The 22,738-nt window shown below is 50.7% G+C and overlaps 2 protein-coding genes across 4 annotated transcripts in view; both read left to right on the top strand.

The window, feature by feature from the left end:
• INSR (insulin receptor) overlaps positions 1-6,714 on the top strand; it is a 58,590-nt gene extending 51,876 nt beyond the window's left edge. For 2 of the 3 annotated variants that reach the window (XM_032711831.1, XM_032711832.1), the window contains exon 21: positions 1,164-6,714. In XM_032711831.1, coding sequence (XP_032567722.1) covers positions 1,164-1,518 — 355 coding nt within the window. In that variant the 3' untranslated portion in view covers positions 1,519-6,714. The remainder of the gene's footprint in view (positions 1-1,163) is intronic. The other variant, XR_004360985.1, reaches the window with a different exon arrangement.
• A 6,380-nt stretch (positions 6,715-13,094) lies between these two features.
• Positions 13,095-21,310, top strand: LOC116798990. Its single transcript, XM_032711704.1, is given in 9 exon segments — positions 13,095-13,203; positions 16,198-16,334; positions 16,746-17,245; positions 19,122-19,303; positions 19,306-19,331; positions 19,930-20,044; positions 20,685-20,741; positions 20,955-20,998; positions 21,280-21,310. Coding segments are annotated over 8 exon segments (1,131 nt in total). The 3' UTR covers positions 20,960-20,998; positions 21,280-21,310.
• The last annotated feature ends 1,428 nt before the right edge of the window (positions 21,311-22,738 follow it).

Here is a 22,738-nt window from a genome sequence, read left to right as displayed (position 1 = left end):
CCAGTTCTGGGCCCCTCACCCTAAGAAAGACATAAAGGGGCTGGAGTGAGTCCAGGGAAGGGAATGGAGCTGGAGAAGGGGCTGGAGCACCAGGAGCAGCTGAGGGAGCTGGGGGGGCTCAGCGTGGAGAAAAGGAGGCTCAGGGAGGACCTTCTGGCTCTGCAACTCCCTGACAGGAGGGGGGAGCGGGGGTGGTGGTAGTTGGGCAAGAGGAAATGGCCTCAAGCTGTACCAGGGGAGGGGCAGGTTGGACATCAGGAATGATTTCCTCATGGCGAGGGTGGTCAGGCATTGGAAGGAACTTCCCAGGGAGGTGGTGGAGTCCCCATTCCTGGAGGTGTCCAAAGAAGGACTGGATATGGCACTAAGTGCTCTCAGCTGGGTGACAAGGTGGGCATTGGGTACAGGTTGGACTTGATGATCTCAGAGGTCTTTTCCAACCTAAACGATCCTGGGATTCTGTGTAAGGAGTCACACTGGAGCATTGGTGAGGGGAAGGAGCCTTGGCTGGAAAAGAGAGTACAGATGGTAACTCGCTGGTTCTGGTAACCTCTTCCCACATCTGCTTCTGGCTAAAACAGCACTTCCAGAATCATAAAATAAACATGTTTTGTGAGTATCCCTATGAAAAAAGCCTGCTGTGCTGGACATCTGTCTCATGGCCAGTTACAAACTCCAGTTTGAAATTCTATTTGTATTTGTAAGTTCTTTCTCCATGGTGTCTGATAGCATGTGACCTCTTGCTGCAGCCTTTCTTTTGGTTGGGATGTTTACAGCACGTCTGTCCTCTGCCCAGCCTCTTATTTTCCTTGAAGTTTTAGGAGCTTTGTTGTCTTTCAGGCTGAGTTAAAATTAAAATAGAATTCATTAAAAAGCTATGACCTGGCTGTAAGGGCATGCACGCGCACACACACAGAGTCTGTGAACCACAGCCCTGTTTCCTTCGGAAGCCAAGTTAAGAACAATTGAAGGAATTGGAAGGAATTTTTGATCTAGACAGAAATAGAGAAAAAGGACTGTCAGGATCTACAGGCAGTGTGGAGGCTGGAAAGAAAGCAAACAGCTCGGGGTGTCAGAGCGTGGGTGGTCTGCCATGGATACCAGCCTTGGTTGGTACATGGAATTGTCACTTCCTACCCCTGACTCTGGTTCTCCTGCTCCAGGCACAACCTGATGCAGATGTGCTGGCAGTACAACCCGAAAATGCGGCCCACTTTCATCGAGATCATCGAGATGCTGAAGGAGGACTTGCACCCCAGCTTCCATGAGGTCTCCTTCTTCTACAGTGAGGAAAACAAACCTCTGGAGACGGAGGAGTACGAGATGGACTTTGAGAACATGGAGAGCATTCCCCTTGACCCCTCCTCGTACTCCCAGAGGGACAAAGCGCTGGGGAGGGACAATGGACCCTCCATGGCCCTCAAGGGGAACTATGAGGAGCACATACCTTACACTCACATGAACGGTGGCAAGAAAAACGGGCGGATTCTCTCTATGCCCAGGTCAAGTCCTTCCTAACACTTCCTGTTGGGCCCCAGGGTTCTGTCTGCTTTCCCCCCCCCTCCACAAATCTCAGGACTCTTGTTATTGCTGCCACAGTGTATGACACACATCTACAAACTCTTCAGATTTTTAATCTTTTTTTTTTTTTTTTGCCAAGTTGACTGGTTGTCAGTGGACTTATCTGTGAACATAAATGGAAGAGGTTTCCATGGCTGCTGTCCCTTCTGTAACCATGGTTTCACAACAGGAAGCAACTGTGTGAGCTAAACTGAAGGAGAAGCATCTGCATTTGCCAATAGAAGACGTGAAGCTTGCTGGTGTCTGAGCTACAGCCTCACAGTGTGGAACAAATCTTCTGCAGGACAAAAGCATTTCCAGTAGAATTCCAGGCTTTCAGGCAGACTTTCCACTACAGCTGAAGGATTCAACACCTCAGTTGGATGCGCCAGATCCTCAGTTTGACCAATAGCTGCTGCTTTCATCCTTTTTCAAGGGGTTTAAGTCCCAGGGGTGCGTGCGTGGGCATGTGCGTGCAGTATATCTGTGTGGGGTGGAACCTATAGCAAAATAGACACTTCTGGTTTTGTACACAAGTGACAATGCTTTCAGGCACATGGTGGGACTCTTGGGGTGTCCTGCACAGGGTCAGGAGTTGGACTCAATGATCCTGAAGGGTCCCTTCCAACTCAGTTGTTCTGTGTTCTCACAGGAGCTTTCCTCTTCTCGGAAGTGTGTACTTATCTTTTTTCCCGTTTCCCTGGAGGGACTGAATCCTAAACAGATTATTTTTATACTGAGGACTCTTGGGAGTAGGTTTTCTCTCATTCACAAATGAAGAAAACGTGCTGGGAGCCAAAGGAGCAGAAATCTGAGATTTGTGGGTACTTTTAAGACCAAACGGAGTAGGAGTCCCCTGACCTGAGACACGGAGTTTTCTGTCCTTAGAGCATTGAGTATATATATTGTTTGTTGTAACATATTTAAAGATGTCTTTAGTTTAAATCTTAACTTCATATAAATTATTGACTGTTTATGATCCTTTCGGGGAAGGGAGAGTTTGGGGGATTGTTTGGTCTTAAAGTGGTCCAAAGATTTCAGAACGAACTAATTTTAGCCTCGGAGGAGCGATGAAGCACATGTTAAGTTCATACTTGACAAGGCTTTGTAATAGTTCCGTGATTTATACAACGCAGTCAGCTGGCTCCAGTCGAAGCCTGAATTTGGGCATTGGGAGCTGAAGGACACCAGAACATCCCAGCCCTGATCCTGCTCCTCCCTCGCTTTGCCTTCTGTGCCACAGATGGAGCCGGCAGGAGAGGACAAGCACAAACTGCAGCCGAGAAAGGGACATGATGTGAAGGGGGGAGCACAAGGCTCTGGGCTCTGCATATGCAGCAGAAGCTGGAAGTGACTGTGTTTTGCTGCCTGTCCGTGCTTGCAGGTGTCGAGCTTTGTGTTCCCTGAGATCCCTGTGCAGAATTCCTGGGATGTGGCATTTCGGCTCGTTGGGATGTCAGCTTTGGCCTTCTGGACTGTGCTTTGTTGTGCTGCTGTTTGCATAAAGGCAAAGGTGATTGATTAGCAAACTATGTTAGAGGATAATTGTGGAACTACGTGTGTCTCGTGATGTGGAGGGAGCGAGTCCGGCTGGAGAAGGGCGGAAGCAGGAGATGAAGATGATGATGATGATGGATGTTGCAGGCCTGTGTCAGACAGGAGATGATTTAAAAGCGGGGAGAGATGCTCAGTCCTCCACTTCTGGAGAAGTCCAAGACCCATTTTGTGCTCTCTGCCAGGAGAAAACGAGGCTCCCTGGCCTGGGGAGAGCAGGGAAGCTTAGCTGGTGTGTGGGTTTTGATTCCAGCCCGGGCAGAGCTGCTGTTGTAACCCAAGGAGAGGGGCTGCTGGAATGCGTAGGGAAGCACCTCTCTCAGCCCACACCAGTGGGCGCAGCCTCGAGGGGCAATGACGGACTCTGGGCACCACCACGAGCCCTTTGTCAGGCCCTTTACTGCTGGAGGCTGCTCGGTGCAGACCCAGGTGGAGGGCACAGCTTGCTCAAAAATTTTGAGTGGAAAACACAGTCCAGACATGGGTGAGAACCTTTGGATTTCAAAAGGCCTTGTTTACATTTCTTCTGCTTTACAAAGTCATAACTGTTTAGCAGCTCTGTACTACACTGCAGGAAAGAAGACATATTCTCACACTTTTCTAAGGAAGAGAAGCTTTTCTTATTAGAATTTTTTTATTTATTTTAATATATAAAACACTGTAAAAAAAAAAGCAACAAACAATTTGTTTTCTTAAACACACAGAACATGTAAATTTGTATCCGTAAAATCTAGGCAGGTGGATGTGGTGGGATTATTTTTGTCCTGTTCTGGTGCAGTCTACCTCAGTGTTTCTTAAGGATATTTTTAATACTACGCACCTCTAAACCTGTTTAAATATTTTGGTCTGGACCTATTGTGGATCAGGGAAAATCAGTATCAGCTGATTGCAATACCAGGGACCATTTATGAAGGGAATGGGAAAGAGAACGGCTCGTCACTGCTGATCCCTAATCTGAGCAGTAGTGACAATGAACCCATTTTCAAATTTGGATCTGATCTTGTCCTATTAGTTCTGTTGTGATTTTTAAAAAACAAAACAACAAAAGAGCCATTTAAATGTTTGGACTGTAGTGAACTCATAACCTGAAAGAAGCAGGCTGCTTCCTACTGGAGCAGCATGTGCCAGCATGGAGCGGGGACTGGGACCAGCCCTTGCTCTTGGGGTTGGATTGGGGTGTCTTGGTCCTGCCAGTGACCTCCTGAAATAAATCTTTCCCAGCACACCCTTGCTTTGATAACATCACAGTGGCAGTGATCATAACTGTGGAAAGAGAAGCTCTTTTATCTAAAGGAATATTGGAACCTCGTATTGGATCTGGCTTTTCCACGTGGTTGATACTGGTTGGCCCTGTGAGTACACATGGTTTGCAACACTCAGATCACTGAACCAGGGAGCGTGTGTTGCTCCATGGACAAGAGTCCATTCCCATGGCTCATCTTCCCTCTGCACCAAACGGAGCAGTTGTTTGTACCCAGCACTGTGTGTAAAGATTCCTCTGGTCATCCTTCCTACCTTGTGCCCAGAGTGTGGAGAGGTGTGTGGTACCAGTGGGGGAGGGTGTCGTGTTTCTCCTTTTGGAAAACAAATAACACTAGTAGTTGCTGCTCATAGCTGTTCCTGATCACACTCAGCTGTAGAATTAGGAAGAATAAAATCACCCATAAAGCCCAGCTCTCACTGCTGGAAAATCCTTACTCAGCCCACAGCCAACACTTTGATCTCTGCAGCTGGAAGATCCTCACCCCAGGGATGCCTCAATCCTTCCTTGGATCTCACTGATTCCTGCTCAGAGACATGAGGACTTTATACAAGTGGAGACTGCATGTGCCAGATGAAAGCTCTGGGGTGCTGTGAGCACTCCCAGCCTGGGCAGGGGCGTTGGGTCGAGCCTTTCTTGGGGGGAGCTACTGCTTTTGCTCCAGTCAGATCCTTATGGGGCGAGAATTCCCAGCTGCAGTGGAAGCACAACATTCACTGCTGCTGCTCAGGAGGAGCAGGAGAGCAGGTGGGATGGCTGGAGGAGGGCAGCCAGCACCAGCAAGTGGGAAGCTTTCTTTCCTTGCATTAGTATATACTGGAGGGTTGGCTCCTGCCCTTTGTGTGCAGAGAACGTCTCACTCGCAGCACAAGAGACTCTTCAGCCTGTCCAGGAGCAGCTGGAGCCTCCTGGACGCAAATGTGGCATCCCCGCATAGACAGAAATTCACTCTGTGGTGAATCATGAGGAGCAAGAAACAGCTCTCTGTGCTCTGCTGAGCTTTCACTGAGAAAATGTCTGAAGTGTGAGGCTGGAGGTTTCTCAGAAGGGTTTCCACATAAATTCAATTGCCACTTCCTGAACAACTCTTGCCAATCTGGAACTTCTCTTGCTGGCCAGTGCAGTGCTGCAAAGCTTGGCTGCCAGGTTAGGAACGTGTCTGTCTTGGCTGCTTGTAAATACTCTATTGTGTTGTAAAATAGAAGAGCTAAAACTCTGTGCCAGCACTGGGTTGGGAAAAGTGATGGGAACTAGACCACGCTGCAACGATGATCGTAAAGCAGCTGTATGGATGTGGAAGAGGCTGCTTTTAGGTTGCTAAAGGGTACTCTTAATTTATGGGTAGTTTATCTCTTTCCTCTTAAATTTGTATTATAGCGATGGGACACTTTGCTTAATTTTAGTATGTTGCATATAATGTTGGGAAACAAAAAATCTCAAAGTTGTTTCTTGTGTTACTGAGCTGACTGTGATGAAGGCAAGCAGGAAACGACAGGAGCCAGAAGGGTGCTGAGCCTCTGTTTTAGGGGAGGGAGGGAGGGAGGAAGGAAGGCAGTTGAGTTCCCTCTCAACACCACTGTGACACAGAGACGGACCCTGAGGTCCCCCAGGCCCTTCGCTGCAAGTGGCGATTCCTGCTACCAAGACTGGAACCTTGTTTTTACAAGTCAGAAAGTCAAATATCTTTGTGCCATAAAACCTTACTCTCACGGCTGTGCTAGGTGCTCCCGTGATCCGTGCGGGATTGGTTCCGAGCCTGGAGTGAGCCAGGAACTGCAGATAAACCCTGTGATCTTCTTGCTGTGCCCTCGGAGGACGTGCAGGCACCCCGGTCCCTCTGAAAGAGCCCCTCATAGTGTCCTGTGTGTGTGGTCCAGGGAAAGGAACTGTCAAATGGATTGGAATCAAGAAATAAGTTACTTCATGAAATTTGAAATAAGATTAGTTTGGTTATTTGTATGAATTTAATGGAATTTGGCCTTTTTTTTACCTTCTGCTTGGCTCTGTGTTCCCTCTGCTTGGATTCTGTCTGTGAGTGTCGGTGTAAGGCCTTGACGTATTCAGCCTCGTTACAAGCATCACAAGAGTGAAGCCAGTCATCCAGTTGACTTCTGGAGGAACCTGACTGTTGAAAAACAACTCTAAAGTTACCATTTTTAGCAAATCTGCTGTCATTAAATCTGTATTTCTTTTTAAAATGAATTTGCTTGTCCTTCTTGGAAGGAAGCACTTATTCTTGCAGTTTGGGCAAATTCACTGCAGCACAATGTAAGCTGTAAGGGGACAGGTAGAGAAATGACTTTTTAAATATTGTATAATAAAGTTAGTATTAACTCCTATGGTGTTATTATTTTTTTGCCAACAGGTTCGCAATCGGCAAAAAATTCTGTTCCTGGTGGTGGGTTTTTTCCCAGTCCAGGTTCCAACTGGTGGGATTCAAATAGTTTCTTTTCTCAGCCCTGAAGGTCCCTTGGGAGCAGGTGGCTGGGAAGACTTGGGATAGTCCTGGCAGCTTTCCCAGTTTATTCTTGCTGCTTCCACCTTTCCCTCTGCATATTTAAGGTTCCAGAATACAAATACTACTGCAGATACCTCTCCTTTGAAATAAAGGATCAAATGTGCCACAATTTATTCTTTTTTAAAAAGGAAGAGAAAGAAAAACCTTCCCCCTTGATTTATTTTTTCAATCTTTTCATATCTAAGAGCCAAGCAGTGACATGTACAGAAAATATCTTTGAATATTGAGGAAAAAAATTCTTGCTGTGTCAGATTATTGAACAATTAACTGTTTATATTAAAATTATGAATAAATTATCCAAGAATAACTGTTCATTTTTTGCCTGCTCTCTGTGCAGCACCTGAAGGCTGCTTTGCCATAGGGAAAGCACTAAATTAACACCTTGGAATAAGCCCCAATAAACCCAAATAACACAGATCTGCCAGCTCTAGGCATGTGGTGTGAAGGAAATGCAATTCTCCTTGATGGGCCATGCCCTCATCCCAGGGTTCTCAGCAGCTTGATGCCATCAGGTGGACATTGGTACTGGGGTCCTTCTGCCTGATACATCAAGAGCTGTGGCTCTGTGATGTAATTGGTATTTTCTGTGCATGGACCAAGTCTTCCTTCCTCAGAGGGGACAAACTCCTCACAGGCAGATTTAAAGCATAGAAGTCAGAGGATCAGCTTCACCCCTGTCCTGGGGTGGAGCTGCTGTAATGAGATGTGCAACAGGAACCACCTGTCTCGCCTCCCATCATGCCCAGGCCCCTTCTGGCGTGTCAGATCTTTCTAATTTAGACCTGGTTTTGTTTCAACAAAGCCAAGATTTCCCTCCTGTTCAGCTGCACCAACGAGGTGAGTGACTTGCTCTTACTCTCCTTATCTGCTTACTGAAGATGTCCTGCTTGCCTTCCCTTCAGTGACATCACTCAGGTGGGATTGCCGTGGCCATTTCAGCAGGAGCAGGAGCTGCTGCTGGTGCCAGCTCCTCGTGGGGCTGCCAGCCAGGTGGTGTGCTGCAGCCAAGCATCTGGTGGAGTCAATATGATGGCTTAGTATTTCTTTCCCCGTGACTCCATCCAGCCACAGTGTGGTTTGCTGAGCTCCTCCCTGACAGCTGCTCTGGCCCTGGCTCTTCCTGCCTCAGCCCTGCTCATGCTCTTTCCTTGCCCAACCTTGGAGTCTGCTTTGGACACATGTGGAGCTCTGCTCCCTGACTTGCCCCTCAAGAGGATACAGGGAGTTGTACACCCATGCAATGAGTTGCTATAAAAGCAAGTAGCGTGATTTTGCAAAAACGCTTCCATGGGTGGTGACTCCACCACCTCCCTGGGCAGCCCCTTCCAATGCCGGGCAACCCTTTTAGTGAAAAAATTTCTTCTGATGTCCAGCCTGAACCTCTCCTGGCACAGTTTGAGGCCATTTCCTCTTGTCCTGTCCCTTGTTCCCTGGGAGCAGAGCCCAACTCCCACCTGGCTTCCCCCCTCCTGTCAGGGAGTGGCAGAGAGGAGCCTCCTTTTCTTCAGGCTGAGCCCCTCCCAGCTCCCTCAGCTGCTTCTGGTACTCCAGCCCCTTCCCCAGCTCCGTTCCCTTCCCTGGACATGCTCCAGCCCCTCAGTGTCCTTCTTCCAGGCCTGGAACTGGACACAGAACTCAAGGCCTCACCAGTGCCATTTCTTTACTGAGCCCATCTGGAGTTCTCTTACTGGGGGGATGACAACATACAAACTAGTATTTTAAGATGTTTTGGAGTTGCTTCTTCTGGCACAAGCTTGTTCTCTGGGGATCCTAAACGCAAAATTAAGCAAACCACAAAGCTTGAACTGCTGTCCTGGGAGCTTTGCTGCCTGCTGGGCTCTCTAAGATGCTTTGGGGAGGCTGCTGAGGCTCAGCCAGCCCTCCTGCCCTTATCCCTCCAGTCTGCCTGCATAGCTCAGCTTCGGCAACCCCCGAACTGTGTTAGACATGTGGCTGAAGGAAAAGAGCTTGTCCTGATTTGAGCTGAGGACAACTCACCATCCCATCAGCTGGAGCAGCTGCCTGGTGTTTAGGAGCAGCCCTGATCTCTGATGCTAATCGAGCTCTTGTGGACTTCAGAGAAATTAAACCTTAATTTCTCTTTGCTCTTGTGGTTTCCTGGAGCACGGAGTAATTGCTATTCTAAGTGCTGCCAAAGCTGCGGTCTCTGAGTAATTGGAGTGTGAGTGAATCTTGTTCTGATTAGGGCTTCGCTGGGGCTGGGCGAGTGCTTGGGGCTCTGGGATGAGTAGTGTGTGTGCATCAGCCACAGGGCTCATTGGGAAGGAGGGAATGGCTGTGTGGACAAACCTGAGCCTGGACCAGGGGCATCACCCCTCTGGCCCTGGAGCTGAAGTCCCTGTCTCTCACCTGCGTGGATGAATTTGACCATCACAGGCAGTTCCGTGCTTTGCTATCGTTTCATTCTCTGTAAGACTGAGACCTGCTGGGCTTCGGGTCTCTGCTGCAGCCCAAGGTCAAACCATGACAGCAAAGACAAGGGACTCGTTCATAGGAACCCTGTGAGGCTCAAATGGTGCAAGGAGCCCCTGGGCTGGGCTGGGTGTGCCGGGCTTTCGTGGCACATGCACACACACAGAGTGGTTTTTCTCTGAAGGGAACAGGAAGCAGTTGCGGCAATAGCTGTTTTTCGCAGCCATTGCAAGTTCAGCAGCTCCCGGGGCTCCTGCTGGGTTTCTGGGGGTTTGCGACCCCCCTGGGGACTCTGCTGGACCCTCCTGGAGCCCAGACCCTCCAGAGGGTGAGAGGGATTGTTGGGGCAGCACTGGTGCTGCTGTTGTGGAAAATGCAGCGTGGGAGAGGTGGGTTTGTTTGTGCTGTCAGAAAGGGGAAGTGGTGAGAGGGTTGAGCCAACAGCCCTCGTGAGCAAACCACCCTCATGGCTGCTGCTCCCCTGGTGAGGCTCCGCTTCTTGCTTTGCTCCAGCAGCTGGAGAAGCCGGGGCTGTGGGATCCTGACGTGCACAGGGAACCCACCACAGGGATTCCTCCAGCCCTCAGGGTAAGTCGCTCCCTGCACAAGCTCCATGCCACAACAACGAGGTTGTCATTCGTCTTCCTCAAGGCCTTGTGAGGAAGCAGCTTGTCCTGAAGCCAAAAGTCCCAGTGCTGGATTTTGTGCAGCCTCCCCCCTGCACAGGCTTAAGGGCACAACATGGGCTGGGGAGTCTGAGCTCACGGGGATCTTCACTCTGCTAGGAGTGAAGAGGAGGAGACAAGGTCTAGGATTGAAGTGTGTCCCCATGGCTGGTTCTGGGGCAGTTCTGGGCTGGCTGGGCACCCTTCGGGTGCTGCTCTTGGCTCCTGCTGCTGCTGTGCCACAGCTGAAGGTTTGCAAAGACACCCTGGCACTGTGCACAGCTGGGTTTTGGGCTGGGTGCAAGAGGGGTCCGTGCCTGGGAGCCCCAAATTCCACTCCAAACTGCCCAGTCCAGTTACTGGGGAGATGGAAGCAGAGGGGATGTGGGGAGGGGTGTACTGATGACACTTTGGGTTTTGTGGCCAGGTGAGGGAAATGGTTTTTGCCACCTGCCTTTGCACAACACTAGCCCAGCTGGGCTCCAAGCCAGGAGGTACCTGTGGTGTTCCCAAACTGGCTGTGCTCTGCTCAGTGAGGCCACAAGTGCCAGGTAAACAGCAGGGAGGAGGTTTGGTCTGGCCCAAGAGCCCAGCAGCTGCACTGGGATAAAACTTGACTTCTTCAGCCTAATTGAGGGATTGGGAGCAAACTTTGGAGCCAGTCTTGGCTGTGGGGATGGTGCCAGTCAGGAGCAGTGGCCTTGGAGACCTTGGAGTGGGGAGTTTGTTCTCTTGGGGCAGTTTGGAGTTGGCTGAGATTGCTCCCACCTGCCTCCCTGCATGGGAGAGCTGAGGAGGGCTTGGAGAAGGGTCCTTGCCAGGGGATGGGGACTTGCTGTGAACTGCAGGAGGATGCTGATGTTGCAGACGGACAGGGTTTCGTGTGGTCCCTTGCAGGGGTTCTACCACAGCACTTGAAACCAAGAACAAAGGTACAAATGTCAAGCCTGTGGTCTTAACTCTTACTCTGCACTGCAGGTGACTCTTACCCAGTGTCACTTCAGGTTCTGCTCCTGCCAAACAGCCTGGAAGGTGGTGATTTGCCATGCTGACAGCTGACAGCCATGAATGAACTGGGAGGCTCTGGCAGAGGGGAAGGGGGTTGTGGTGTGCTAACAGCATGTTTTCTGTTTCAGTCTGCAAGCCTTGAGCAGTGCTTGGGGGCTGTGTGTGTTCTGGGGCTGCTGATCCCCAGGTCCAGCTGAAGGAAGTCCACTGACCCGTCACACAGGTAGGAACACCAGGGACCAGGAATTTCTCCCTGGCTACAGCTTCCATAGCTGATACTTCTGACAAAACACTTGGCTCCTCCATCCCCCCTTGGCAGCCCCTGGGCTGCAGCCCTGCAGCGCTGCCTTAGAGCGCGCTGAGCTCTGCTGTGCTCTGTCTGGCGTCTCCTGCTCTGGGCTGTACCTTGCACGGGGCTCCCAATCGTCAGACTTGCTGCTCAACCACTCCTGGCCATCGTTTTCCAAGCACTGGAAGAAGAGATGGTCCTTTAAGCAAGGTAATGGCCTGTGTGTGGGGAGAGTGGGCTGAGAGCGTGCTGGGAGATGGGCGGCTGCAGGATGGGGGGACAGCCTGTCCTGGGCTGAGCAGGTACCAAAGAACATTGGGGCCCCCAGGCAGAGCTTGTTTTGGGGTGCTACCCTCCTCCCTGCAGGGGACACTGCCTAAGTGCTGGTTAATGCTTTTTGTTCCACTTCATCTTCTTTTCAAGGCACATAAATGCCTTCAGGAGCTGGGGAATGTGTTGAATATCAGCCTTCCGGTTTTGTATTAAGTTTGTTTTATGGCTGGCAGTGAGCTGGAGTCCTGGTTCTTGCAGACAGCTGCCTCTGCACGCTGCTGGAGAGAGCTTGGGGTTTGAGCAGATGCTGGGGAAAGATTCTTATGGTCTTCCAGTGGGGCTGGTGAGCACTGCCAGAGCTGTGCAGTTTGGGTGGCCCTGGCTGGGCTTCCCAGTGTCTGACAAGCAGGGATGGGACGTGACAGCAATTGAGTGAACTGACCTCATTCTTGCATGTGTGCCATGACTTGGAAATAGGGAAGTAAGAGCCCTGACATTTGCAGTCCCAGAGAAGCTGGCACATGCTGTTCTTGCCTCCAAACACTACTTCAGGCTGACGATGTTGGGTACCTTTACCTGTGTCATTAGAGCTGCTGGCACTCTTTCTCCTCCATATTCCTCCAACCCCTCCCAGTTCTCTTCTGATGTGGATGTGCAGGAGACCAAGATCTAAACTGAACACTTGAAGGAACGTCAGTCAGAGCAGGAGGCAGGGTCCAGCTGGACACCCCACTCCAGCCTCCCCAGTGCCGTGCCTGCTGGGGTGGTTGTGCTCACTGGGAAGGCTCAGGTGAGATGATTTCTCTAACAGACGAATCAGCCTCACGGTGCTCTCAAGCACTGACTGCCTTGGAGAGGACCTGGGTAGAATCAGCTCCTCTCAGCATCTGCTTTCAGAGCAGTTTGTCCCAATAGGGCTTGAGCTGAGTGAATCAGAGAGGCTGCAATCCCCCTCAGCCCCCGCCAAGACCATTCAGCTGAGAGTGAGCAGAAAACAGTGCTGGCTGCCTGCTCCTCTGCACCCAACAGCCAGGCCCCAGGCAGGGTGATAAGGCAGCAGTTCCCTGTATAGTGTGTACAGTGTGGGACAGCTTATTGTCCCCCTCCCCTGCCTGGGCTGCAGAAGCCAATCCCCACCACTGCCAATGAGGACAATGAGGGGTCCAGATCAGGCCAGGGTCTGCCCTTCAGCTCATTCTGGCACAGGGAGTTCAGCACTTGCTTTCCCAAGGTTTTTCCCTATGGCTCTGGACATCCTGCAGCACAGTACGTGAAGGGCAGCTGGTGCAGGGCCAGCAGAGCAGGGGCCAGGGGGAGATGGAATCACTTTTTTTTCTTGTCTGTGATGCTCCCTGTGGTTTTCCAGCAGTCTCTACCCTGGCTGCTGGGAAATGCCCAGACATTCTGGTCTTTCCTTCCTCCTGGGATTGTTTCACATAGCAGAACTGCCTAGTGCCTTTATCCAATACATTTGGTGTGACCTTTCCCTGATGGGAATGCAGACAGTGTTTGATTTTGGAGGATGTGACTGGCATGGTGAGAGCTGCCATCAGTTTTTCCTCTGACATGTTTCCCTGTCAGCGTCAGCCTGACTCCAGTGTCAACTGGGGACCTGTAACATCCGGCACCGAGCTGGGGGCAGGTGAGGACAGGACACTGCTGCCAGATCTCATTCCAGTGCTGGCTGCTCTGTGCTGTCACCTGCTGTGACACTCGTGGGTGCATCTCCAGTGACCAGCCTGTCTGAGGGAAAGCAGCAGAGGTGGTTGTAGGAGGGAGGGTTTGAGCTATAGGTCTGAGTTGGCATTATTAAAATCTCTGCTGGGCTCCCAGCAGCCTTGCACAGAGTTATAGCCAGGGCAGCTCATCCAGCTGATCCCATTGTCCCCACAGCATCAAAACCCCCGAGATTGTCCCAGATTGTCACATGCACTGGACACCTGTCACTGCTTCCTTCCTCCGCACGCAGCAGCCCAGGGTCCTCATGTTTCACCTGTGGGAAGCTCTGGCATAGTGCAGGGACCATCCCAGCCCAGCTTCCTCCCCAGCTTTGCCCGGGAATTCCTCTGAGGAGGCTGCTTCCTGCAGCAATAACCTTTTATGGTTCCTGCCAGAGGCAAATTAAGCAACTGCAATACCTAATCTGCTTAATGTTCTCCTAAAGCAAACAGTATTGTTCTTGAAAGTGTCATTTTGTCATCCCATCTAAAGCTTAACTGAAGGAAGGTGACTGCTGCTGTCTGCCAGTGCCTGGGGGCCAAGATTCCCCATTCCCTATCACCACGCTGGACATGGATCCTTCCAAACAGGCTTGAGTGCATGGTACCAAGAGACTCAAGGGGCTCCAGAGTTTGCCACACTTGCTGATACTGGGTGACCACCTTGATGGGGGATATAGGGATGTTCACAGCCCCCCAAACCTGTATCCCTCCGTGCGTGCTCCACGCTGATCCTTCCTTGCTCACCATCCCACACACTTTCCATCACTGCCTTGCCCAAGCAACCTCCCCGGCGCCAGCCTAGCATCAACTGGCTGAGACTGAGATGTGGGAGCCCGGAATTGGCATGGCTGGTGCTCACACACTGCCTAAAATGGTCTCCCGTGGCTGCAGCCTGTGAGCTGCGTGTCTCCGCCTCACAGCCACCATGCTCCCTGGAGCTGATTATCGCGTGTTTGACTCGAGTGTCTGAAGTCTCTGAGGAGGATTTAGTCCTTCGGGTGGGTCTGGAGGGGCTCTGTTGACTGCAGCCTATGCCTTTGGCCAAATCCTGAGCCCTGCATGGCACAGGCAGAGCACAGGGAATACTTTCCAGGCCTCCGTGGAGCTGACTCTGTTCCAGGGATCCACTTTAGAGCTGCACAGAGCCTTGTGCAGGCCCAGAGTAGCCTTGGCGGACGGCTGGACCTTGAACGGGAGGAAAAAAACTTTGTTTTAGCTAAACCTGTGGGCCAGGGCTCTGGTCTCTGTCAGGCCACCATCCTTGTCAGCTCCAGCAGCCACATTCCTGCTGCCTCCCGGGCCTTTGCTGCTTTAACTGTGGGTAGTTTGCTGCTGAAGGGATGGCGAGAACAGGGAGTCTCCTTTTTTTTCCTTCCTTGTACTTGTATGAGAGTCCTGGTCCCCCTGGGACCTTCCCCACCTCCTGGTTGCTTCCCTTGGGTCCATTCTTCCTTAGCCTTCATCCCAGCCTTTTTGAGGACTTCAATGGCTTTTACTGCTCACTGACACTTTTAGGTGCTGTTTCCTGACTTCAAAATGCTGATTTTTCATTACAAGCTGAATCCAGATGAATTCAAGAAAAGCAAAAGGTGATGTTCAATAACTTACTAAACCTGTCCTGTTTGCAGGTGTGGCTCAGGAACATCCTGGACAAGAATTTGTCTATTCATTAAAAATGTCTTGTAAAGTAAATTTTACAACCTTGCTAGAAAGCCTGTTTCAGATTTTCCCTGTTCTTATAGCTAGAAAGCCCTTAATTCAAATAGTGCCTTCACAGAGTGTTTTCTTTCTATATTATTTATAGTCCCTCACTTGAAACCACCACAGACATTTAAACACACCAAACATCCCTTAAAACAGAAAATCTGGCATCTGCAGTGTGTAGTGGGATCCAAGGAACAAACATCCCAACTATTCCTCATGTTTGCTGCCTCTTTTTAGTTGGCACCACACAATTCCTGGCTGAATTGTGGAGCTTTATAACCCACAGCAGGATGCAAGATTTCCAAGAGTGTGTTTCTTAACGTCTTCCTCACATTAATGTTTTTATACTTGGCTTTCCTGGTGTGTGAGCGATTTCTAGCAGTTTCCTGCTGGTTTTTCCCACTAGATAGATATGGCCACTTACAGTCTCTTGCTGTTGTTCTCTGCATCTTCCGAGATCCACCATGGTTCTTCAGCCAACAGCCTGGCTGTTTTCCCTTCACCTCAGCTGTATGTATCCCAAAAGAATAAAAAGACCTCTGTGAGTCACGCGATGGTTTAGAGATTGCGGCTGAGGTTTACAGTGTGTCTGGCTCCATAGGAATGTGCTTCACTCAGCTGGAAGATCTATTGTACCATGAAACACATTCAGACCATGCCTTTGTTTCTCAATGAGTTATCATGTGGTGTACACACACTCAGGTTCACATTCCTGCACGGGGAAAATCCACAGGAGTGAGCTGTGCTCGCACTATTGCTCTGCACATTCAGTGTTGTCTGGAGTCAATAATGTGCCTCCAATTTGCCTCCCAGTGGCATCCTTTATTCCTTAAGGATGAAAAGAAAATCTCTGACAATAATTTTAATTCCTGGATTTCTGCTTCAAAGGTCCATAATATCAATAACAGCCATCAAAATGTGTTTGAGTCTTCTTCTTTTACTGTGGAAATGGCCTCTGCAGCATAAGACATCTGACATGGGTCTGGCTGGGATGGCGAAAGCCTGGTCTCTGTCCTTGCACATGCTGCAGCTCAAAGGATGAGATTTCTGCTGTTACAGAATCCCTGCACCAGGATCAAGGCTGCTGTGGTCTAGAGATTGCCTGGCACTGCCTATCTTTAAGGGGCAAGGGAGCAGAACGCCCGATTGCAGCTGATTTTCCATCTCTCCCAACTGTCTGGTTACCCACTGTGACCTTCTCTGTCTTGCAGGGTCTGACTGCAAGCCATGTTTACGGGAATTCACTGATCACCGCACTCCTGCTTTGGAGTATCCCACCCACAGAAGCTTCCTCCCATCCCTCATTGCTGAGGATGACTCCTTCTGCACCAACATGGCTGAAGAGAAGGCAAGTGCCTTCTTTCCTTCTGCTATTCCATGAGGCAAGAGCCAGGGTCAGCAAGCTGGCTGGTCAGCTCCACATCCAGAGGGATTTGTGGCAGAGTAAGAATGGGGGAAAGAGGTACTGATCCAGATTGTCAGGGAATACAAGGTTATATTACTTCTGTCGCTGGGAAAAATCATTCCTGAGTGCTTTGTATTGTGTTGGGGGAAATAAAGCACAGAGGGACCCTGAGATGATGGGGCTGGGGCAGATATGACTTTGAGAGGCATTAAGAGAGGGGTGCTATTAGAAAATCTGATTTGAGAAACACATCTGCAAGTCTGGTCCTGCTCTGCACCTGAGTTCTGCATGGGAGGTATCCCCTCCGCAGGATCAGTGCAAGGCTCTCAGGTGGGATTTGTTCTGCCTTTGCAGGAGGATTCATCTTCCACAGAGCTGGATGTGCCAGCAGCAGACTCGCACAGCAGCATGGAGGATCTCCTCTCAGACTCTGCTCTCCACGGCACTGAGTATTACAAAGATCTGGGGCTCCTGAGCGTGCCCATTGCCAAAACAGCTCCAGAGACAGCAGCACAGCCAGAAGAAGGATCCCAGGCTGTGCCTGCTGTTTGCTTATTGGAAGAGAGACCAGGAACTCTGAGCAAACTGTCTGTGGATGTTGCTTTCTCCAACCCCATTTCCTGCTTGATGCGTTACGGCGAGGCCGAATGCCGCTTTCTCAACAAAGGCCATGTGTGCCCCTGTGAAGCGGGGCCAGGAGATGGAACCAGCACTCCCGAGTGTCCTGCAGAGGCAGACAAGGAGCTGGACCTGGGGGAGGCTCAGGATTCCTTCCCCACACTGGTGAGATCTATGTCCACCTCTCGGAGGCACAGCTGGGAGAGCCCCTTGTCACCGGTGGACTGCAAGCGCAGGTACAGTGAGACTGCGCAAGACTGTGAGCGCAGAGACTGTGAGAGATATTTGATATATACAGTGCAGTGATGGTGTGTGAGGCTGGGGCTGCTGCTGGGTGGTCTCCCTCACTTGTCAGCATCTGCCAGAGCAGCTGGACGCCCACTGCTCATGTTGAGTGGGATGTGAAGGAGCAGATGCTAGAGCAGCAAGAGGATTTAATGTCTCTTTGGCAGTAGGAAGGTCCTCTTTTCCTGGCCTTGAGGCCAGGATGAGGATCTCTCATCTGGAGAGAACTCATTTCTGTCTGGAGGTAACCTTAAACAGCATCAGCTGCCCCGATGACGTCCATCCTCTGGCTCAAAGGGAATTTTTCCCATCACAGAGAGATTAAGAGAGCTCTGTCAAATCCTTTTTCTTCTTGTCTGTGAGTTGGCTTGGTGAGGCCTGTGTCTGCAGTCACCATGAGGGAATGGCCTGAAGTTGTGTCAGGGGAGGTTTCAGTTGGATATTAGAAAAAGATTCTTCCCCCTGAGGGTGGTGGGGAACCTAAGAGGTTCCCCAGGGCAGTGGTCACAGCACCAAGGCTGTCAGAGCTCAAGGAGTGTTTGGATCATCCTCTCAGGCACAGGATGTGACTCCTGGGGTGTCCTATGCAAGGCTGAGGGTTGGACTGGATGATTCTTGTGGGTCCCTTCCAGCTCAGCATATTCTGTGATTCTGTATGCTCCAGCCCTCTGCCCTCCACATGACTGCAGAGAAGGTTGTGTTTTGCAGCATGATGCTGAGCTCTGGGAGCAGAGTCAGGCCTGGAATTCTTGCCATCCTCTGCTCCTGCCACACGAATGCCTTGACCTCCAGGTTCCTACATGAATGCTTTCCCTGCTGACAAATGTATTGATCTCTCAGCTGACTGGGATTTAGGTGCAAGCCAGAGAGGACTATTTTTATCTCTCCTCCTTATATGGTACCTCAAAATTATCTTAGCCTGAAATCTTGGCAGTTCTTTATCAAGCTCAGGCTTTGGTTCTCAGACCTCTTGTTGCCCCATGCGCTGTGGATCATTCACAGTTTATGCTGGAAGAGGCACAGGAGGAACAGCAGCCTGGAGCATCTGTGTCAGGGACATATTCTGTCCACTCTCTGGGTGATGAAGCACATGTGAGCATGAGGCCAGGGAAGGGTAATACGCCCCACTCTTCCCTAAGCAAACACTTCCTGAAGCCTGTCTGTGGCAGCAGGAATGAGGTGACTGTGATCTGCAAACAGAACCCATGCAGGACTAAGATTTTCCACTGAGCTCTATCCATCGTTTTGCTCCTGTGCTGTTGGCACTGCAACAGCACTTGGTGTGCAGGACATTGTGGGCACTTGGGGGGGGGAGCTGGTCCACCCTCATTTCCTTGAAATAATTTCTTTTTCCTTCCCAAAGCTGGGCCCTTGTGGGAGCAGGTTTAGACATGATGCCACAGTGGTGATGTGATAAACATCATCATCTGCTACTTCTAAATGCCCAGAGGGACTTTCCTGGTGTGGCAGCTGACAGGGCAGCAGCTCTTGGGCAGGCAGGCCAGGCTGCAGCCCAGGTGGCTGCACAGTCTCAGAGGTTGCTAAGAGATGAGTGTGAGCCATCCAGCACTAAACATCCCGGGTGACCAAGGAGCTGAGGGACTCGCTGATGGCAGCCAGAGGAGCTGTTTTTAACAGGCTCGGGACTTGGTGTCCAGGCTGACACTTCCTGGCATTTCCTTTTCTATGTGCCTGTTGTTGTGACCCTCCTTGTCCCAGATGCATGAGCTCTTTAGGACCATCCACCCAAGGACATTGCAGGGGCTGTGCCATGCCTGGCACATTGGGACAGGTCTGCTAAACTGCTTGTTCCTCTCCCCTGATCAGGTTCAGCCTGGATGTCACAGAGATGGGCAGTGACCCAGAGCAGGAGCATGTGGAGAAGAGAAGCCAGTCCTGCCCACAGCCTCATATGTCCCTTCAGCTGCCCAAAGGGGTGCTGGGAGCCTGGAGCAGTAGCAGGGCTGGCACAGTGATCAAAGTGGAGATAGAGCCGCTGCTCCCGAAGCTCACGGTGGGCCCAGCCTGCAGGAGGTGGTGAGTGGGAAGGCTGTGCACGGGGCAGGAGGGAGAGCTGGGGGGGCAGAAGGGTCTGCCGTATGCTGGGCTCCTTCAGTGCCATCACTGAACCGGGTATGCCAGGAGTCTGCAGGAATCTCAGCAAGAATGAGCCTTCTCTGCTCCAGGGTAACTGCCCTGTCTTGCAGGATAAAGGCCCTGGGAGATGCTGAAGCACAGCCCTCTTTTGCCATATATCTAGCGGGAATTTCCCTTAATGCAGCCTGAGCCTGTTGCCTCCTCCTGTCACTGTGCACCTGTAAGAAGAGTCTAGCTCCATCTACTCTATAATCCTCTGTCAGTGAGTTGAAGGCGGGAGTGTCACTCCCTTCTTTGGACTCAATGACAATTGATATATGTCTAAAAAGTGAGAAGTGCCTAAGAAGGTTTCAGTCCCAAATGTCACTTGCTCCAGCTTCCCCGGAGCCCAGACCTGAGGCCGACAAACAGTTGGGCCTTATGTATCCTGCATCATAACCCTGACAAAACAGGGGGCAAGGGGTGAGGAATCAACTGTGATGGAGGCTCCCTTGGTACACAAAGCACCAAAGATGTCCATGACTTTTTACTTCTCCAGAAATGTGTCAACAATCGGAAGAGACTGAGGTCCAAGTCTGTCCCAGCAGCCTGTGAGACCGTTGCCTCCCCTCAGATACCTCTCAGTTTCAACACTTCTCTTCCAGTTGTGGAAGGTTGGTATAGACTATATCCATGGCATTAAATGAGTTCAAGGTGTGATTAAGGAGATAAAAAACTGGAGCTGTAGCCTCTGCAAGCCAGGACATCCTCTGCTTACCCTTCCACATGGTCCCAATAGCTGCAGAAATACAAAGCCAAGCTGACTTTGAGTCTGGCCCTGGCTAACAGTGCAGTCTAAGCTCAGTCGTGCCCATCCCCAGTGACACAATGCCACACAACCTCTCTGTGGCAGTGTGTTGGTCACTCCCTACTCACACAAGGCCCACATGTGAGGACTGGCCCAGAGCTAAATGTAGAGACTTAATAGCACAGCCTGGGAAGTGGAGGGGAAGCTGGGTGTCATGGGGAGGGTCTCTGGGATTGGATCAGCTCCTACCCCTAGGCTGCAAAGCAGGATCTTACTTTAATACAGACTGGAGAGGGGAGGGGTAACATAGAAAATGATGTAGCCTTCACCTCACCCACAGAAATGCAGAGCAGCCTCTTCCTTCCTAACTGCTCCTAGCATTTCTTCCTCCTCATTAAAGGCAGAGTGGGAGCCCAGCAAGATTAACAGGTCCAGTTGCATATCTTGCAATGTGGTGTTCTACAAAGGTAAACCAGGTTTCCTGCTGAGAGCATTGTGTGTTCCAGGTGTTGACCCCCTGCTCTGGAGGTGCTGGAGAAGGACCACGTGTCCCCAGACCACGTGTAGGTATTGTCAGTCCTGGCTGTTTTGAGAGGAAAGAGATTCTTGGTTGTATCTGAGCTACTGGGATGCAACAGCAACGGAGATCCCACTCCATGCTGGGGCACAGCTGAGTAGTTGGTCTTAAACCAGCACTTGAGGCTTTGTGGGATGCAGAATGTCCGTGCAAGGACATTTTCTAATCCCTCCCTTTTCTTTTGCCTCATCTCTGGTAGCTTAAATGTCCAGAAGGTTCTTCAGGAGCTGAAACATACCATGGGTAAGTGTTTGTGGGAGAGGAACGTGGATGGGGATGTCACAGGACCCATCTGGCAAAGGACACTTGGTTCCTTGAGGGTGCAAATCCCCAGGGTACCAGAATCACTGATTTCTTCCAGTGAAACTCTGGTAGAATTGCAAGGAGAAGGGACATTTTATGTGCCTCTTCTGTAAACTCTAAAGGTGTTCCTGCCCCATCTCCAAAGACAAGACTTTCTGCTGACCCAGAAGTTCTGCTCTTGTGTTCTTTGCTGTGTGTCCTGATGCCTTTTCCCTGACCAGGGTGAAGCAGAGAGCTTGTGTGCAAGAAGGCAGTGACTCGTCCCAGCAGAACATCACTTGGTTTGAGTTTCTGTCTAATGAGTAAGTGACACAGAGGGTAACCCACACACTTCATGTTCCCAGAGCAGACTGATTTCAAGCCCCCTCCATCTAAGCTCTACTGCCTTGCTAATCCTGAGTGCAGGACACTGGTATTGCAGGGGTTCAGCCAGGATCGGGGCACTGAGTAACACCACAGACACAGACAGAAACTTGCATACACAGTTTGAAAGTTCAGCTCCTTATTTGCAAGTGTCTCATTAATAAATGACATGGCTGATGCCAAACCAGATCCTCCAGGAGATGGAAAGCTCAGACCTGGGGTTCTAAAATAATGCATTAATGAACTTTAATCAGTGATCTCCCTGAGCTGGGCTTGGCCAGTGGATTTCCCCTTCATTAAGATGTTTTTGTTTTATTTCAGAAATGAGGACAGTGGGAAAAGCGATAAAGCAGAGAAAGGCACAAAGGTGATGAGACGCCTGAGTTCCCTACGGAGCCGAGTCACTGGATCCTGGCAGAAGGATAAGGTGAGGGAGAAATGCTGAATTTGTGGAAGGAATTGTGAAATTCTTCAAGTAGAAAAGGGGATCTGACCCCAGAGAGTAGTCGGCTGGATTGCTTTTGGGTGGCCAAGGCCTCTGTCTTGGTCAATAGATGCACTATGCCTCCTAACATAGTGCACGGGACAGAGCGATCCCCAACTTCCATCCCACCCTTCTCTAGGGCACGTTCTAAATGCTCCTGTGCTGCCTTAGTTGTGCAGAGCAAGAGGAGTGCCTTGGCTAGGTGACTGCCTGGATCACCCTCTGTGGCAGGGAAGAGCCTGCAGAGACACAGGTCAAGTGCTGTATCCTGCCCTTGTCACACCTAGACTGGATCTAGACTAAAGGGACTTGCTCAAACCTTTGGGAAAAGCACTGCCATCCCACTGTGTCTGAACCCACAAGCTTCCTGCACACTCCTTTGTAGCAGCGGGGAAAGGAACACGTGGGCAGTGCAAAGCCTGTGACAAGCTGTGTTCTTCTCTCCTTCCAGGGTAAGAACAAAGAGCAGCCAAAGGAGAGAGAGAAAGAGAAAGACACGAAGGAGCCAAAAGAGAGGTGGAAAGAGATCAGTGGGCACCAGCTTGTGCAGGGGTTTTCTCCAGCTGCACCAGCTGCTCACTGTGTGCCAACCTCTTGTGAATAAAAGTGGTCTGCAGTGTCTGAGTGAGTATGGCTGTCACTGCCTGGCTCTGCCCCAGCCTCTGCTCCCACCTCCTCTCCAGCCCAGCCTAAAACCAGCCTCCTGGATTGCCTAAACCAGTCTCCTGGATTGCTCAAGCAGCCTCCTGGATTGCTTCACTTCTCTGCCTGCTTGGCTCTACCCCACCACCCTGCTTGGCCTGGCTGATTGTTTCTCCAAAGATTCTAAATGA

Source organism: Chiroxiphia lanceolata, chromosome 27 (assembly GCF_009829145.1).
Source record: "Chiroxiphia lanceolata isolate bChiLan1 chromosome 27, bChiLan1.pri, whole genome shotgun sequence".
Taxonomy (NCBI): domain Eukaryota; kingdom Metazoa; phylum Chordata; class Aves; order Passeriformes; family Pipridae; genus Chiroxiphia; species Chiroxiphia lanceolata.
Note: the sequence above shows the minus strand (reverse complement) of the source record. Positions and strands in the feature narration are given on the sequence as shown.